The sequence below is a fragment of the Thalassophryne amazonica genome, chromosome 7 (genome assembly GCF_902500255.1).
Source record: "Thalassophryne amazonica chromosome 7, fThaAma1.1, whole genome shotgun sequence".
Classification (NCBI taxonomy): Eukaryota; Metazoa; Chordata; class Actinopteri; order Batrachoidiformes; family Batrachoididae; genus Thalassophryne; species Thalassophryne amazonica.
The window spans coordinates 72,283,115-72,302,056 of record NC_047109.1 but is presented as its reverse complement, the minus strand read 5'-3'; the positions used below and the strand labels follow the sequence as shown (position 1 = coordinate 72,302,056).

At 41.4% G+C, this 18,942-nt stretch overlaps 1 protein-coding gene across 1 annotated transcript in view; it reads left to right on the top strand.

The window, feature by feature from the left end:
• Positions 1-1,393: 1,393 nt before the first annotated feature.
• erfl3 (Ets2 repressor factor like 3) overlaps positions 1,394-18,942 on the top strand; it is a 151,616-nt gene continuing 134,067 nt past the window's right edge. The window contains exon 1 of the mRNA XM_034174423.1: positions 1,394-1,951. Coding sequence (XP_034030314.1) covers positions 1,930-1,951 — 22 coding nt within the window. The 5' untranslated portion in view covers positions 1,394-1,929. The remainder of the gene's footprint in view (positions 1,952-18,942) is intronic.

Below are 18,942 nucleotides of genomic sequence, written 5' to 3'. Positions count from 1 at the left end.
AGTGCCTCTTGAAATAAATAAGTTCTGCTTGAATATGGATTAGGCAGCTCAGTTATTTTGATGCCGGACAACAGTGGAAGCTAAAATTAAAATACAATGCAGATTGTGTTGTTTTCGTGTACCAAGCAGTGGGTGATTTCATTCATTACTAGACCAGGCACTGAACTCCAGCAGTTACTGAATGTGTGTGCAGGGTGGTGTGTTCAAAGACTCACCATTCGCTGACTTCTTTAAACCTCCTCTGGAAATCGAATGTACATCGATAATCCCATGAAAAGCATGTTGCACTCTTCAGCAGAAGACAGTTATTAGGTGTTAACAGATACATTTATTTTTGTATAAAAGTCATAGCCACAAACACTAACGCATAGACTGTACATAGTAACATTGTACACATGCCCAGAAGCTCTCGTGTCAGGTGCTGGATCCAGAATTTTTTGTAGTCTGCCCTAACAATATGACACACAACTTTAGATTGGTATTGTAATAAATCAGACCAGATTTCCTCATCTTTGGAATCAGGAAGGCAATTGGGGCCAAAAATCTGCAGTGTGAGACAGGCTTTACTCAGTTCAATCACCTTGATTTGTATACTGCGTGTGTGTATGAAAACATTCTGGGTGAATGGACATTTTGTGGGAGCAGAGTGCAGGACCTGCAAGGTCAACTCAGCAAAATTGGCACGGCATTAGACAGACTCTCGCAAGGGCCTGTTGGAACATGGGGAGCCTAATAAAAAAACAACTCTTCACCCACAATTTTTGGGATAAGGATGACCTACACAAGTCAAGGTGAGTGACCTCCCTAGGCATTTTTACTGTCCATGCAGGTACAAACATTGAAATTGAAGTAAAATTTCATTTAGATAACTTCATGTATGAATATTTTTGAAATGTTGTCTTTTTATACCTTCCTATTGAATTAAATTAATGACTTTTTATGATTTTATTATTTCTTACACACTATTTTTTCATAATTACAGTCAAATATTACAGCTTTTCTTTCTTATTTTTATTCAACATGTTAGCTGTTTCAAATTGTGCATTCTTTTATCAGACTACCACAAAGGCAGTATTAATTAAACATTATTAATCACTCTCTCAGAATGTGGTATTTAATCTTCCACACCATTAAGATGACATGAATAGATTGCGCACAGAAAGGCTGACTGACGCACACGGACGCCGCGAGCTGGGCCCACTCTCGCCCCTCGAACAACTCGGACGTGATGTCACCAGGAGCGCGCGCGCCCTGGGCGGTCTCCACGGCAACACAGCGAGCTGCGGTGACGCCAACCCAGGCACCGGCTCGTGGTGAGTGGGCGTGACTCCAACGTCAGTGTGGGCGGGGCCCCACGCAGAAGCGAGCGAAAAACGACACCCCGCAGTTAGAGAGAGGCCCGGAGGGATGGGAGAGAGAGAGCGAGAGAGATGAAAAAAGTCCGCAAAGAAAGAGAGCTAGTCCTTTAGTAATCTTATTCTGGGTTTCTGTCAAAGAAAGAGCCGAGCTTTCACATCGACGAAGATGCGGTTGAGACGGAGTAAACAGCGACCGGATAGTTAGCGTAAGAACTTGTTAGAAGACGGGGAGAACGCTTTCTTCCCCTTTTTGTCTTTATGTTTTTTGTTTTGTTTTGTTTTTGTTAGCAGTTTTGAGCGCTCCTTAGGGGGCGGGAGGACGGTGCGGGTTTGACCGCTCAGCTCGCTCCACAGCCCCGCCGTCGCTTGGCGGATAAGCGGGGAAACGGACGCGGAAAGCGAGCACAGACCCCCTCGGAAAAAGCTGCTCCAGAAAGTTTCTCCTGTAGCTCCGCTGAGTTTTCCACGTTGGAAACTAGAGGGGGGGCCGAAGAGAGCGCTCTTCTCCCCACATCAAACGTGGTTACTGTTGAGCTAACTTCAGTCCATTGTGCGTCCGACGACAGAAAGAATGAAAACACCTGGAGATTCTGGTAAGTTTGAATAGCGGAGAAACTCCATGTTTACCTTTAGAGAAAAGTGTGGCGTGAACCTGTTGCTAAAGTGGTTTGCTTGTCAGCATTAAAATCTGGTGCAGGTTTAGTACTGTACTGTGGTACTCTGGCTCAGGAGGAAGTGGTTAACTAGCGTACAGTTGTTACATCCTCTGTCATCTTAACAACTTAATTTCATCACCTTTTCAATCTTTCTGAATGCAAACACTACTATGAAGTGGCACAAGAGTTGCGGGCTTGAATTAGTGTATCTTGGAGAAGTCTCTCCTCCTGGTGGTGGTATTGAGGTGATCATGTCTCCTCAGTTACACTGGGAGCCAAGCTGATATTAACCCAGTACCTGAGCATGTGTCAGGTACTCAGCCTGTATTGAAGTGAGATCACGGGGTTGTGTCTGCAGGCAGCTGAGGTCTCAGTGTGTGTGTCCAGTTCTTGAAATGCTTACATAAGTTTGCTCTTGCTCTCTCTCTCTCGCTTGACATTTTTTTCTTCAGACAGGAGGAAGTGGAAGTACTTTTGTGCCAGCTATGCAATTTATTATGGTAGACTAGTGCTGCAACTAACCACTATTTTCATTAGTGCAGCATGTTAGTTAACAGGAAATTCATTGCTCATGATTGTGATAATGGATTCATTGTTTAAGCGGTTTTTCAAGAAAATGTCTTTCAATTTAAATTCCCTTCTATTGTTGGGCCATGTTCAGGTCGGTGAGCCTCCAAACATTTCCACCAGTTGTAAAAACTACCACATATGTGTTTCTGAATTTTGAAATTCTGATAGATACAGGTGGGTAGCATTGAACTTCCTATTTTGGTCCACGTTGGTGTCTTACAACGTGCAAAATGATAAAAAGATAAAATAAAAAATAGACACACCTACACTGACTATATGATGGTTAAATACTGGATGGTTAAATAGTGGTCTGCCTGTAACATTGATTGCAGGGTCCTGGTGGCTAGGGATGGGTATAATGGTACTACTACTCTTTGCGGTACTGCTTATTGGCCTGGTACTATAATGATATTCTTATCAGTACTTTTGAGAAAGAGTGCTCTGGCAAGGTGTGTTGTGCAGAAAAATGTGGGGCGTTCAGAGACACAAAACCTAATGTTAGGTGATGGCTTGTTATTTATTTAAACCCTACCACAGTCCTGCAGAGGTTGATCATTGGTGGTTTAAAAACCAAACAAACAAACAGGAACCTTATCGCAGAATTTTTTTTTTCGTATTCATTTTTTTTCATATTCTTTTTTTTTTTTGTTTTGTTTTTCATATTAAAGAATACCCAAAGACTAGACTTACACAGTTTCAGTATCACTGACCTACACACCACCAACTGCATTGGTGCAAACAATATATTTGGGGATAACCAAAATTTAATGTGCACATTTACCAGAATCCCTCATCACAGACAGATCTCAGGGTGCATGTGTAATTGCGTTTTTCTTCAAAGTTTAAGTCCAGACAAGCATGTCCATGCCAGTCAGCAGCCCTCATTCAGGTGCAGCACAGCAGCTTAACTAACTTCTTTCAGTCAAAACGCCAACAGACCATACTAAGAATCACAAAGTTTTCAAAGTGTATCAATATTCCAGTCTTTAATAATTTTGCCCTGGAGCCTGTTTATACCGGATTTCGGAGGCCATTGTTGGTTATAGTATTTATATCATGCCATATCACAACATAAAGCGCTCTACATAAGGAATCCCACTCCATGAGCAGCACATTTGTCACCATTTTGATGAAAACTCCCTTTTGTTTTATAATACATGAACAAACCTCAAGCAGAGCAGACTCAGCAACGTGGCTACTAAGACAGAAGTTATAAAACAAGATACGCAAAACATGAAAGAAAAGTTGCAATTGAGACAGCTAAATGTAGCTCACTGTGTGCAGTGGAGGATTAACAAATAAATGAAGTACAATGTCCCAGAGAAACAAAGTTCCAGTGAACAGTGTGTACAGTATGTTTGTATGTTGATTCTATAGTGTAATATGAACACAGAAAATTCAAACATGAAATAGCAATCAAATGTATGTGATTTTAACTTTCTCTGTACTGGGGGGAGTCGGCAACCTGCTGCTCCAGAGCCACATGCAGTTACGCCCCCCCCCATGGAGTGGCTCCCTGTAGCTTTGGCAAGGCTTTTTTAAGTGGAAAATTTCAGCAGTTTTCAGACAGAGTAACGCTGTGGCATAACTGTAGCGCCTCTTCAGGGCTTTTCAGGCAACCAATCACACGGCGTATCCTCATGAAGGAGACAGCTTTGTTTTTGGACACAGACACTACGTTCCTGCTGAAAGAGAGTAAGTCGTGCATGTCAGACAGAGTGTGGAGGGACTGTGGCCAGTGTGGAGGGGCATGATTTGGTGGGGGGAAAAAAAACCAACCAAAAAAAAAACTGTTGTGCTACCTTATCTCTCAGTCCACTTTCACTGCAGCACGGTACCGGCCCGTTCACACCAACTGCGTGTGTCCAACATGCGAAGGATGCGTCACAAGCAATAGCTGCTGGCAACAATTATGCCAAATTTATGAGACATTAAATCCAATTTATGCATTAAGCATCATCTCAGACAAACAAAATCATCAAAATTCAAATAAAATGTGGATATATGCATGTGTTTACACATGAAGCAGGTGAGAACACTATCCTTTAATAGGTTGATATTTTTAAAATAAAAATGATTTATTTTAGAACCTGAGCTAATTTTGTTGTAATTTATGTTCAGGCACAGTGGTTGATTGCTGTACTTAGCCATGGGATGGGGGGGGGGGGGGGGGGGGTGTAACAGAAGAAGATGACATCATGCTGAAGTGAATGTTAGCCATAATAAAAATACAACCTGGCCTATTTTAGATTTACTTTTTGAAGTTATTAGGGGATAGCCATGTGTTTTATTTATTGCAAAATCTTTTATTTGATAAATTTTCCAAAAATATGGAGTGGACTCAGTAAGCCTGCATTGTTCTGATCAATTTATTTCAAAGTATAGCCTGCATATACCAGTGTATTGTTGTTGTTATTTTTTATTATTATTTTATTTTATTTTGCCCTTTTTGTAAGAGATATTTTCATTTGCTGGAACATTTTTTTTTTTTTACCGGGAGTAGTTCTGTAACTTCAAAATGCAACATGTACAACCCCAAATCAGATAAAGTTGGACAATATGGAAACTGCAAGTTGATGAAAAAATATTGTACCATTTCCAGTTTCTTCACTGTTATAACTCCTTCAGATCCTTCTGCCAGACCAGGTGGGATTTTTTTTTTTTTCCAATTTACTGATTTGTGAATCAGTTTTGTGGTTTAGAGTGTAATGTGACTAATACTGCAGTTGAGCTGAGGCAGGTTCTCATTCACCCAGGTAGAAGATGTCTTGAGGCCTGTGGGGCCAGCGTGTATCCCTGGATACCGTAGTGTGACTTTGATGAGAGTCTATGGCTGGCTACATTAGTAACTGGTAACAGCGTCTCTTCATTATTTAATTCTGGAACAGTAGCCATGTGTAGTGTGCCCGTCAGTTGTAATTGCCAGAGGAATAGGTATTATGTGGTAGTGATCTGGACCCAATGCACATGCAGTCTGAAGTGGCAGAGCGATAGACAGTACGAGGTCTGTTAGAAAAGTATCCGACCTTTTTATTTTTTGCAAAAACCATATGGATTTGAATCACGTGTAACTGCATCAGCCAAGCTTGAACCTTCGTGCGCATGCGTGAGTTTTTTTCACGCCTGCCGGTTGCGTCATTCGCCTGTGAGCAGGCTTTGTGTGAGCACTGGTCCAACCCTCTCGTCGGATTTTTATTGCGGATAAATGTCTGAACGATTTGGAGCTTTGCTGCATCAAATTTTTCCAGAAACTGTGAGAGACCTCCAGGTGGACACCATTCGGAAAATTCAGATGGCTTTCAGGGGCGATTTTATGGGGATTACACAGATTAAGGAGTGTTCCAGCCGGTTTAAAGACCGCCCACAGCATCTGAGAGCGCAGCGCACTCTGAGCGCCGATCGACAGGCTGACACCCCGCTGAAACAACCAGATCATTTCCAACGTGAAGGCTTTGTTGATCCGGGACGTCGTCTGACTTCCACTAAAATGGCAGAAGACGTGGACATCAAGACTTTTTCGGCACATTCCACTGTTACAGAAGTTTTTTTTCATGGAAAGAGAAGCGGAGGGATGCGCCATGGAACCGCTCATGGCGCGGGACAAAAGCACCTCCGTGTTGGTCTCACAGGATGGCTTTCAGACGGCTTTCGGTGGCTTTTCAGTCGTGTGACTATCCGAGAAATTGTGCATAAGCTGGACATGCCAGAACATGTCCTGTGAGGCTTCATCACGGCGTTGCTTTGCGCCATGCGGCTCCACCGCGACGCGCGGAATTCCTCCGCACGTCTGTCTCAATGTGCCGAAAAAGTGCAGATGTCCACGTCTTCTGCAATTCCTGTGGAAGTCAGACGACGTCCCGGATCAACACAGCGTCCAGTGTGGAAATGAACAGCACATTTCACTGTTACAGGAGTTTTTGTCATGGAAAGAGGAGCGGAGGAATTCCGCGCGTTGCGATGGAGCCGCATGGCGCAAAGCAACGCCGTGATGAAGCCTCACAGGACATGTTCTGGCATGTCCAGCTCATGCACAATTTCTCGGATAGTCACACGGCTGAAAAGCCACCGAAAGCCGTCTGAAAGCCATCTGAAAGCCGTCCTGTGAGACCAACACGGAGGTGCTTTTGTCCCGCGCCATGAGCGGTTCCGTGGCGCATCCCTCCGCTTCTCTTTCCATGAAAAAAACTCCTGTAACAGTGGAATGTGCCGAAAAAGTCTTGATGTCCACGTCTTCTGCCATTTTAGTGGAAGTCAGACGACGTCTTGGATCAACAAAGCCTTCACGTTTGAAATGATCTGGTTGTTTCAGCGGGGTGTCAGCCTGTCGATCGGCGCTCGGAGTGCCCCGCGCTCTCAGACGCTGTGGGCGGTCTTTAAACCGGCTGGAGCACTCCTTAATCTGTGTAATCCCCATAAAATCGTCCCTGAAAGCCATCTGAATTTTCCGAATGGTGTCCACCTGGAGGTCTTTCACAGTTTCTGGAAAAATTTGATGCAGCAAAGCTCCAAATCGTTAAGACATTTATTCGAAATAAAAATCCAACGAGAGGGGTGGACCACTGCTCACACAAAGCCTGCTCACAGGCGAATGACGCAACCGACAGGCGTGAAAAAACTCACGCATGCGCATGAAGGTTCAAGCTTGGCTGATGCAATCACACGTGATTCAAATCCATATGGTTTTTGCAAAAAATAAAAAGGTCGGATACTTTTCTAACAGACCTCGTATGTAATAAATTGGTGTTCAAACCTCAAAAGAATTTATAATTAATTTGATAAAGCACTAAACATTCACACAAGAAGTTAAAGCCACAGAATTGTTATCATTTTTATTTGACACATGACTTAAACAACAGAATTATGAATCAGTTATTAAAATAGCCATCGATTTTTTTTTTTCAGATTTTTGTCAGATCTGTTTCTGGTGCTAAATATTAAAACTACCTTCTTTACAAAATCTTTGTATAAAGTGATTCCTGATTGTGATTTTCAAAAATGAATAAAGAAGGTGTTAGTACAGGAAAGAATAGAATAGTCTTTATTGTCATTGTATTGATAAACAACAAATAACATTCAGAATATCCCTAAAGTCCATTATCACATTATTAGTGCTGGGTTGAAAAGATTGATTCACAGATTTTAAATCGATTCTCATTTTAATTCCCCCAGATTGATTCATACACCCAAAGATCGATTTTTAAAAAAGACTGGCGTCCTGTCCAGGGTGTACCCCGCCTCGGGCTCTATGACTTCTGGGATGGGCTCCAGCACCCCACAACCCTTAATTGGACTAAGCAGTTGAAGATGTGTGTGTGTGTGTGTGTGTGTGTGTGTGTGTGTGTGTGTGTGTGTGTGTGTGTGTGTGTGTGTGTGTGTGTGTGTGTGTGTGTGTGTGTGTATTTAAAGATGTCAGTCATGATCCCCGGGACTCTTGTCTGTTGCGGGCAAGAAAAAAGAATCGCCTGCTGTTTAGACACAGTCGTGTTTTTTGCTATCGTTCCTCATAACATGCCTTTTCCGTGGGACAGTGCACAAAGGTTCTCTGGTGTGGACTGACTTTTCAGTCAGTCTTTTCCCACAGTAAGTGCTGTTGGAAAAGACTGACTGAAAAGTCAGTCTGGGCAGCTGTGGGCACAGCCAGCACCGCAGATCCGAGTATTTGTAGGGGAGGCTGGGACCATTTGTCTCTCGAAAATTTTAAAATTTATAATTGTCTGAAACACCATTGCCTGCATTTTGAGGGCCAAATTTTGTGAAGTAAAGCCAGTTTTTTTTTTTTTTTTTTACAGCTTTACTTTAACCCTCTGGGGCCGACGTCATCGTATACAACGGCTAAGACCAAGCTTTACTAAATTATAAATAACTTTTGAATGATGTGAGATAGAAACTTACTCTTTTTTTTTTTTTGCTGAAAAGTTAACTCCGCGGACTTTCGAGCCATCTTTGTATTCCTCATAGAAGCTGTGTGATGACGTGCGCAGTGTGAATGTCCAATCGGAATTGGTTCATCGTCACATGGTTTTACAAAATCCAATCGTAGGGCAGATTTACCTCACGTGAAAAGCCAAAGATCGTTTTCAGGAGTGATATGTTACTAGTTGGCCCGTTTGAATATCCCCCTGGGTGCTCCAATGAGTACATACTATTAGTACATACTCAGTGTGCCCTGCGCCATTACGCACAGCGATCAGTGAAAGCAGGAGCACATGGAGAACATCTGATGACAATCTCACGTGCTCAAACAAAGAGTGTGTAACTATCAGGATTGCTCCACTAGTTTGCATGTGAATGTTACTGGATAACTCTGTTGCTTTCTCTGCGTAAAGCACTGTTTACCATATCAATGGACAACAAAACGCATAGACCATTTTGTATATATTGTTCAAAATGTGCATTTGTGTATTGTTTGAACCTTTTTGTTGTACAGTCTTTCAGACAAGACCTCAAATTACCTTTATAAAGTGTAAAAACAGTTGTTTATCATAGTTTGCTGTGTGTTTTGAATAAATGTGTGTGGAAAATTATATTTTGCTTTATTTTTTCCTTGCCTATTTTTGATTGTAAACCTTTATTACACTTATAAAACACAACAAAAACATATGTATTCTGAAAGCACAGGTTGTCCTGAAAAAAGAGACATAAAACTTGATTGTGGGATGCAGGGAGAGCTGTTAACAGCAATAATAAAACATTTATGCCAGGCGAGTGAACTGCCCAAAAAATGCCCTCTGCCCCCAGAGGGTTAAAGCCAAAAGAAACGAGGCATCAGGCCAAAACATGGAAGTCTGTAGAAATGTACCTGTGTCAGGGCCAATGAACCAGGTACCTCTGGTGCTCTCTTTTGGCTGCCCTTCAGCATGATCATAAAATAAAAATACTATCATTCTGGGAGGGGGATTGGTCCATGCCATCAGTCTTATAGTCATCATTATTAACTACCAATACTTCATTAATTTGCTGTCAAATGTTAATATAATACTAGTATTAATATGTTGTATAACTAGACAATTAGGTAACAACTCAAAACGGTTTTAATAACATTAACCCAAATCAATATTGGATCGGATCAAATCAAAATAATCGATTCTGAATCTTAAGAATCGTAATCAAATCTATTGATGAAATTTGAATTGATACACAGCTCTACACATTATAGTGAATACATAGTCAATATTGTGATATTTTGACATAATATCTCTATATATTGATATGAAAAATTGGATGTCATTTACAGTCTTATGGGCCTTTCACACTGAAAGCTTCAGAAGCATCAAAAATCAGTCTAAAAAGCATTATTTTCAATGAGACGCGTTGCTTTTTAGAGGCGTCAGAAGCGTTGCATCAAAAGCCGAGCTAAAGCGACGCTTCTGAAGGGAGCGCGCATTGCGGCTTGTCGGCAGGCTGACGCGGTCAAAGTTCAATCCAATCCAACCCAACTTTCGACGCACTAAGCCGTGACGTAGCGTTGCGCTGTCCAATAGGAATGACGCGTCAGGCCAAAACACGGAAAACAAAGTGTCACAGGACTGTTCATTTATAGAGCAGTTTTCTGAAGAAAAACCCATGGAAATGTTTGTTGTTGTTGTTTACCTCAGAATTTCTGATTACTGTTAAAAAAATGTTTAGAACACTTGTAATTAAAATAGCTAAATAAATCAATAAATGGTTCTTTAGAAACCTTTCATCTGTAAATTAAAACCACCTGTTATTTCAGATTAGATAATTTCTTGTTTAACATAAGGAACCTCAGACATTTATTTTTAGACAAAATAACGGAAATTTGTACTTTTTTTTTTTTAAGTCTGGTGGATTATTTATATCTCATTTCAACCAGAAAAACAGACACTGTAAATAAATACAAACGTTTATTATAAATGCAACAGGAAATAATTTAACAATGGCTGCGTGTGATTGTAAAGTAGGATTTCTGTGACATAAACCTCATGATGAATTTTCATTTCAACTTTCAACTTGTTTCATTTCAACTTGTAATTTCGCCAAAATATGTAATTGCCTTTAATGTTGTTATCAGGACAGTCATTTCTAAAATATGAATTTGAGCACAATAAGTGGAGAGCTTCTACCTGTGCAAATGTCTTTTGACTTTGATTCGTGGACATTTCTAATGATCCATTCATTTATTGTTAAAATATAAAATGAAACAGCTTTTTAAAAATAATAAAATAGTTGCTGTTGAAAGAGCCTTTTATTTAGAAGCAGGTGATGTTAATGCTCGATTCTCTGGACCAGATGAAGGTCTCTTCTGCAGCTTTGAACTCTGGTGGTGTTGCTGAAGACACTTTTGTCCTGTTTTGAAGAGCAGAGATGTTTTCTTTCTACTGGACTTCATGGTGTTCAGCTCATCAATGGAAGTTTGGTTGTATACACAGCAAATGTTCCTGATTGGGACAAATAAAAATATTTCTTTAAATATAAAGAAGCACTAAAAAAATGGGAAAAAAATGCCCGAAAAAAAAAAAGTAATTTAAAGTTGAGCTTTTGTGGTCTCCAAAAAAAGCTGTAACTTTATTTGGTAAAAATAAGAAAGACTGAACCATTTACAAATTAAAGCGTTCACTCAGATCAGCTGTGCTAAAAGGCTAAGCTAACGTAAACGTCATGTTTTACTTTTATTTTATTCTCACCTCGATAAAGCTGCAGAACTAAACTCTGTCGGGCAAACTGGTACTTCATATATATCCAAAAAGTGGGAGATTTCAGACTGAGTGGGTTTGCTCAGTCTCCCCGGCTGCCTGCCTCGGTCTGCCCAGAGATGATGCCTGAAGGCTGGCTTCTCCGTGCGGGTCGGCCTGCTGTCGCTGTTCGATCGATATCCCACCAAATCGTCAGTCCTCCCTCGGTCGGCGTCACTCTGAAAAGTAGCTGAAAAAAGCTTCTCCCAGTAGGGTGATGGGAGAATCGTTCTGCTGTTTTTTAAAGCTTTTTTTGTGGTTCAGGCGACGCAAATTCAAGATGGCGATCGCTGAACTTTTTTCAGGTTGTGGAAACAGCCAGAGTGTGACGTAGCAATCTCCGCCCCCTTGCCGCTTCTGAAGCGAAGCGTTGACGCGTTAAAGCGTTGGTATGCGTTGTGTGAAGCTTCCGACGTGTTCAATGTGAAAGGCCCTTTAATGTTGACAGGCTTTACCAGGGTGTCTGGACTTGAACTTTGAAGAAAAAAGTGGTTATATATGCACCCTGCGATCTGTCAGTTATGACTGGGGTATTCTGACAATAAATATGCACAGGCTGAGATGTATTCGTTTGCACCCATGCAGTTGATGGTGTGGTTGGTGAAGCTGAAACTGAGTGATCCTTGTTTCTGGCCATTCTTTAATATGAAAAATTCTTGTGTACTGTTCAGTGACAAGTATTTTTTTTTAAAACCACCAATGATCAATCTTTGCAGTGCTGTGGCAGGACTATATAAATAATGGCACATCATTTAACTTTAGCGTCTACATTTCTGAGCACCTCACATTTTTATGCACAATGCACCTCATTTTTGTGTGGGGGGTGGGGGTGGAGGTGAGTACCACAAGGCCTGGAAAAAAAATACTTGGAGAAACACTGCGGGATACTTGGAGAATTTGTTAAAAGCTGGCAGCATTTATTTATTCCATGGTGTTTATGTTAGAGAAATTAAAATACGTAATATGTTGTTATTCCTGTACAACAATGTGACGGCTTCTGATTCATTAGTGGTAAGTAGCAGGGTAGTGTGTGTGTGAGAGATGGATGAACTAAATGGGACCCTTTCCAGCCTGGGACGTTCCCCTCCCTTCCCCCATCAGGTCCTCCCCTTTATTCCACTGCATCCAGCTTTCTCAGCTTTCCCAGAACACGCCACATTCCATACGCATCCACTCTCTGCAGATGAAGAGGCTGCTATGACATGATCACACCGCATGCCACCACAAGTTGCCCTTATACAAACATTTGTGTTTGTATATTTTGCATATACAGTAGCTGAAACCACTCAGTGAAGATACTAAAACTTCACTGTGTAACTTTAACTTAATAAAAACATAAAAAAAAAATCACCCACTTATCACAGTTAAAACTGTTTACATTTCTGTTGTTCATGTATTCAGTTAATGCTTTCAGTAGTTGTTGGTCAAAAAAAATAATTGTCCTTAATCTGTGTGATCCCCATAAGATCTTCACCGAAAGCCATCTGAATTTTCCAAAATGGTTTCTACTTGGCTGTCTCTCACACTTTCTGAAAAAATTTTGATGAAGCAAAGCGGCAGTCGATCAGCCAATTTCCTGACAATGAAAATCCGACGAGGGGGCTGGACCACTCCTCCCACAAGGCGTGCTCACAGGCGAATGACGCAACCGACAGGGGTGAAAAACTCATGCATGCGCACGAAGGTTCAAGCTTGGCTGATGCAATCACATGATTCAAATCCATATAGTTTTTGCAAAAAATAAAAAGGTCCGTTACTTTTCTAACAGACCTCGTATGTATGTATGTGTGTGTGTGTGTGTGTGTGTGTGTGTGTGTGTGTATATATATATATATATATATATATATATATATATATAATATATATATAATATATATAATATATATATATATATAAAATACGAGGTCTGTTTAGAAAAGTATCGTACCTTTTTATTTTTTTCAAAAACTATATGGATTTGATTCATATGTTTTTACGTCAGCCAAGCTTGAACCTTCGTGCACATGCATGAGTTTTTCCACGCCTGTCGGTTGTGTCATTCGCCTGTGGGGAGGCTTTGAGTGAGCACTGCTCCACCCCTCTCGTCGTTGTTTCATTGCGAGGAAATGGCGGAATGATTTGGGCTTATTTTTCAGAAACTGTTAGAGACAGGCAGCTGGAAACCATTCGAAAAATGTATCTGGCTTTCGGTGAAAATTTTACGGGCTTCACAGAGAATAAGGAGTGTTACTACAGCTTTAAGGACGGCCCACAATGGCACACGGCGCACCGCGCAGAAACCACCACATCATTTCTAAACGGATCGCTGTGTGGAGCCGGGACCGTTGTGTGCAATTTCTCTGGTTATCACAAGAGCTGGACATCAGCTATTTTCTGGCAGATTTCACTTTTAACAAGAGATTTTGTCATGGAAAGCCGCGCGGAGGCTTCGCGCGTCACAACCGATTCGCTGATGAAGCGAGGCAAAGGAACACCTCCATTTCAGAGTGTTAGAGGACAAGTTGGGACATGCCCAGCTCTCCACAATTTCTCTTATACTCACTCGACTGGTAAGCACTGAAAGCCGAGATAGGCATGTCCCAACTTGTCCTCTCTCTCTCTCTCTCTCTCTCTCTCTCTCTCTCTCTCTCTCTCTCTCTCTCTCTCTCTCTCTCTCTCTCTCTATATATATATATATATATATATATATATATATATATATATATATATATATATATATATATATATATATATATATATATATATATATATATATATATATATATATATATATATATATATATATATATATATATAAACACAAGCACGTGTGATTGCATCGGCCAAGCTTGAACCTTCGTGCACATGCGTGAGTTTTTTCACGCCTGTCGGTTGCGTCATTCGCCTGTGAGCAGGCTTTGTATGAGCAGTGGTCCACCCCTCTCATCGGATTTTTGTTGCAAATAAATGTCTGAATGATTTGGAGCTTTGCTGCATCAATTTTTTCCAGAAACTGTGAGAGACCTCCAGGTGGACACCATTCGGAAAATTCAGATGGCTTTCAGGGACGATTTTATGGGGATTACACAGATTAAGGAGTGCTCCAGCCGGTTTAAAGACCGCCCACAGCTGCTGATAGCGCACCGCGCTCCGAGCGCCGATCGACAGGCTGAATCAACCAGATCATTTCCAACGTGAAGGCTAAAAAAATTGTGGCAGTCAGTAACGGTTACTTTTTTAGACCAAGCAGAGGAAAAAAATATGGAATCACTCAATTCTGAGGAAAAAATTATGGAATCACCCTGTAAATTTTCATAATTCATAATAATTTTTGCCAGGGGTTGTGTGTGTGTATATATGTGTATATATATATATATATATATATATATATATATATATATATATATATATATATACGAGGTCTATTAGATAATAAACCGGCCCTTTTATTATTTTTTTTTAACTATATGGATTTGAATGACGTGCGATTACACCAATCATGCTTGAACCCTCGTGCGCATGCGTGAGTTTTTTCACGCGTCTGTGACGTCATTTCCCTGTGGGCAGGCCTTGAGTGAGATCTGGTCCCGCCCTCTCGGCTGAATTCCTTTGTTTCACACGCTGCAGCTCTTTTCATGGCCAAATCTTCTGTCACAGACTACGTTTACATGCAGCCAATAACCCTTTCATAACCGGAATATTGGCAATAACCCGGTTGCGCACGGCCATGTAAACGCCCGCAAAAAACCCGAATATGTTCATATTCCGGTTTTTAAAAACCCGAATAAGACCCCTGGGTTACTCCTTTTCTAACCCGAATATCAGGTCATATAAACGCGCATACGCGCATCGGGATATCCCCATAGGAAGGAACGTTATTTTGTGTTCTGCGCATGTCCTATCCGTAAGGAATCTTGGTCTTTTGAGTACAGCAACTACTTGTATGCGGCGCGTGCAGCCCACCGGACACCACAGAAGCAGATGTAAACAGCGCATTGTGTTCTGCGTCCTTATCAGGCGGGCCGGTCGCGGCACCAGTCGGCATATCATCGCAGTTGCTCTGCCTCTGATGCGCTTACCGTCTGCGGCTCGGTAAACGCCACAATGGACCACTCACACCGCCCCCCTCTCTTCTGTGCGTACCTGCGCCAAATGTGGCAACAGGTGCAGAGACGCTCGCTGTTTTGATGCGGAGGCAGCCCGCAGGAGAGAAGAATGAGAAAATGTTAATGCCTGTTTGAGAAAAGTGTGTAGTGAGGGGTTTTACACGAAGCAGGATTTGCACGAACGCCAGATCAAATCAAGCATCGGTCGACGACGTGCTTCGCTGTTTAGATGGGGATATTCCAAATGATACCAGTGACCATGTATACAGGAGTAACTCTGTCTGCTTAAAGGGGATAGAGAATCAAAATCATCTTTTTCATGTTTTTGGTGTTAGTTCAGAGTCTCCCCGCTGTGGGGAATACACACGAAGTGCCAGCAAGTTTCAGAACCTCTGTTTCAAGTATTTCCCCTTTTTTGAATTGCCCCTAGAAAACAGGCCAATCTGTTACGTCACTTTCTCACCAATAGCCCCCCCACACACACCCACACCCACCCCCACACCCTTTCACACACGCCCCTTCGAAATTAATTATTCATAAGGTTGTGCCCACCCATTCGTAACACTCGAAGAGAAGCAATGGTGAGCTACAGGTGTGCTTTCCAGGCTGTTTTAGCGGACTACGATCTTCCCACGGAAAGCAATGTATGCGATCACTGGCTTTTATTCATTTTTAACCGCATCCCCAGTACATACAACCGCCGACTATTTCTTTGCTCTGCGCATTTCACGGAGGACTGTTTCACAAACCTTGCACAATTTCGAGCTGGCTTCAGTCGGCATTTAATACTCAGTAGAGGGTCAGTTCCGACTCTGCGACAAAATCAACCCCAGCAATCAGTACAGCCTGTGAGTATCACATTTTCTTTTGTTTTAAATTTGTGTTGCGCCATATTCCTGTTGTAAGAATTGCACGTTAGAATGGCACGTTAGCTCTGGTTTGTTCCTCTAAAGGGAACCCCTTAGCAGCTAGGGATGTGTGTCGAGAACCGGTTCCTTTTGGGTATCGTTAAGAAATTACTCGATCCACCGACATCAATAAGCTTTGTGCTTAACGATTATGTTATCGGTCCTTCAGAGTGGCCGTTGTTTTTGGGGGTGTTTGTCTGGAAAATGATCATTTCTGTATTGATTACAGACCCTGTGGCGGGTCCGTAAACAACTTTTCTGCAGCGCGGCTTTGCTTTGAACCTTGAACCAATCGAAGCAGTGCTTCACAGATTGAAGCAATGCTTCGATTATTCTTTCTTTCTTTTGCTTAATTTTCTCCTGCTAAAACCCTAAAGAGCATACGTCTGTATTATTTACCTTTTCTATGTTAAACCGACCTGTTATGTTCTTCTGAAACAGTTGATAGATGTATTTTATAACTTAAAAACTGGAGCGATGCTAACGCATTAGCATGTCTATGGCATTTTCAATGTTAAAAGTTAGCATTGCAGCTGTCATCACGTTCGGGTGCATTTGTTTTCAAATTGTAATATTTCTTAAATTTATTTTTGTTTATATATTAATAATCTAATGATTACTATATACAATTTTAGAGAAAGAGGCAAAAAAAAAAACCTGAATAGAAACACAACAGAAAATATAAAAGCAATGAAAATAAATAAATAATGCTTTCTTTTCAGTGAGAGCAAGGGCAGTCAGTCAAACAACGGCAACCGATCAGCGCCACCTACTTGCATTTCATAATGAGATTGCCAAAAAACTCCGAAACGACGCCATTAAAGGCAAACGAGGCATTCTAAACCCAGCATAGTAACATAGTTGTTTCAGAGAGCATTTTAGGAAGGTTCTGAGCCATTACAGACCCAACCAATTTTTGGGGGCTACATATCACATCACAGAACAAGGATTAATGCCCCATTCAACCTCTCTCTATCACCTTTAAGCATGTAAACGGGTTATTCCTAATTATTCAGAAACCAGAATATTGACCTTAACCCGAATATTAACGGCATGTAAACGTTGTCAATGTGGAATGTGCCGAAAAAGTGCTGATGTCCACCTCTTCCACAATTTCTCGGATAGTCACACAACGGTCCCACATTACCACAGCGTTCACTTTGGAAATGATCCGCTCATTTCAGCATGTTGATGGCCGCCCGGAGCACGGCACGCTCTCCACCATTGTGCGGCCATCTTTAAACCGGTTGTACCGTTCCTTAATCTGTGTGATGCCCATAGCATCGTCACCGAAAGCCATCTGAATAATCCGAATGGTTTCCACCTGGCTGTCGCCCAGTTTCTGGCAAAATTTGATGCAGTCACGCTGCTCCAGTCATTCCGCCATTTCCTTGCAAAGAAAAAACGACGAGCGATTCCACCCATCCTCACACAAAGGCTGCTTACAAGCAAATGACGCAACCGACAAGCGTTAAAAAAATCACGCATGCGCACGAAGGTTCAAGGTTTGCTCATGCAAGCACACGTGATTCAAATCCATCAGGTTTTGGAAAAAAATAAACAGACCTCGTATGTGTATATATATGTATGTATGTAAGGATTAAACAACGAGAAGCCGTGCATTATACGGTTTGAATGCACGACGCAGAGTCTAAAACACCACGACGCGAAGCCGACTTAACTCGCCGAACTACGTGTGCTTATACACGAAAATAATGCACACCAGTTAGACATGGAATTCTCACTGACCATGGTGTGTGTGTGTATATGTATATATATATGTATATATATATATATATATATATATATATATATATATATATATATATATAACATAGATCAGGCAGTTCAGTAGATGAGCTTGTCTGGAAATATGAAGACCTGGGTTTGAATCCCACTCATGCTACTTGTCTGTGCCATTGGACAAGACACTTCATCTGTATTGTGTCAGTCCACTTAGCTGTAAATAGGTACAGAACTTGGCTGTATCAGACTGGTGTCCCATCCCACTTCATGATATAGAAACTGGAGATAAGCACTGGAATCAACGAGCCTCAGGGCTGATACAGACAGGGCTTACTAAGGGTCGATACTGGGTCACGGTATTATAGAAGCACTGGTATAAGACATTCAGTACACGTACCAGTATTCCCATTCGCATATTTTTGATATATCAGCACTGGATGTGGCGAGTTGAAAAACAGTTTGAGTTGTCTCGCTGTCTCACAGCACGGTATGTGTGTGTGTGTGTGTGTGTGTATGTGTGTGTGTGTGTGTGTATATATATGTATATATGTATGTGTATATATATATATATATGTATATATATACAATCTGTTTTATCCAACAGCAAAGCAAGTGGTCAGTGGACTTAAATTAAAAAGTCATCCCCCTTGCAGGATTTGTTGGTGATGTAGGATTATGTTCCTTATGGGGTGCTGATTCTACTGACTTTACGTCCTTTCTCTCCATCACTGGACATTTGACTGCACTCTTGTTTTCCACAGTCATTTCATTAGCTTGAATAGATGAGATACACATCTGCTGGGATGACGATACATGTGTCTGGTTTTACAGACAAATCAGTGTTGTTTTTCAATTGCTGCTAGAACACAGTCTGTCATCAGTTTTTGGCCAGTCAGTATTGTTTAGCTTGTGTTTGTCAGTACTTG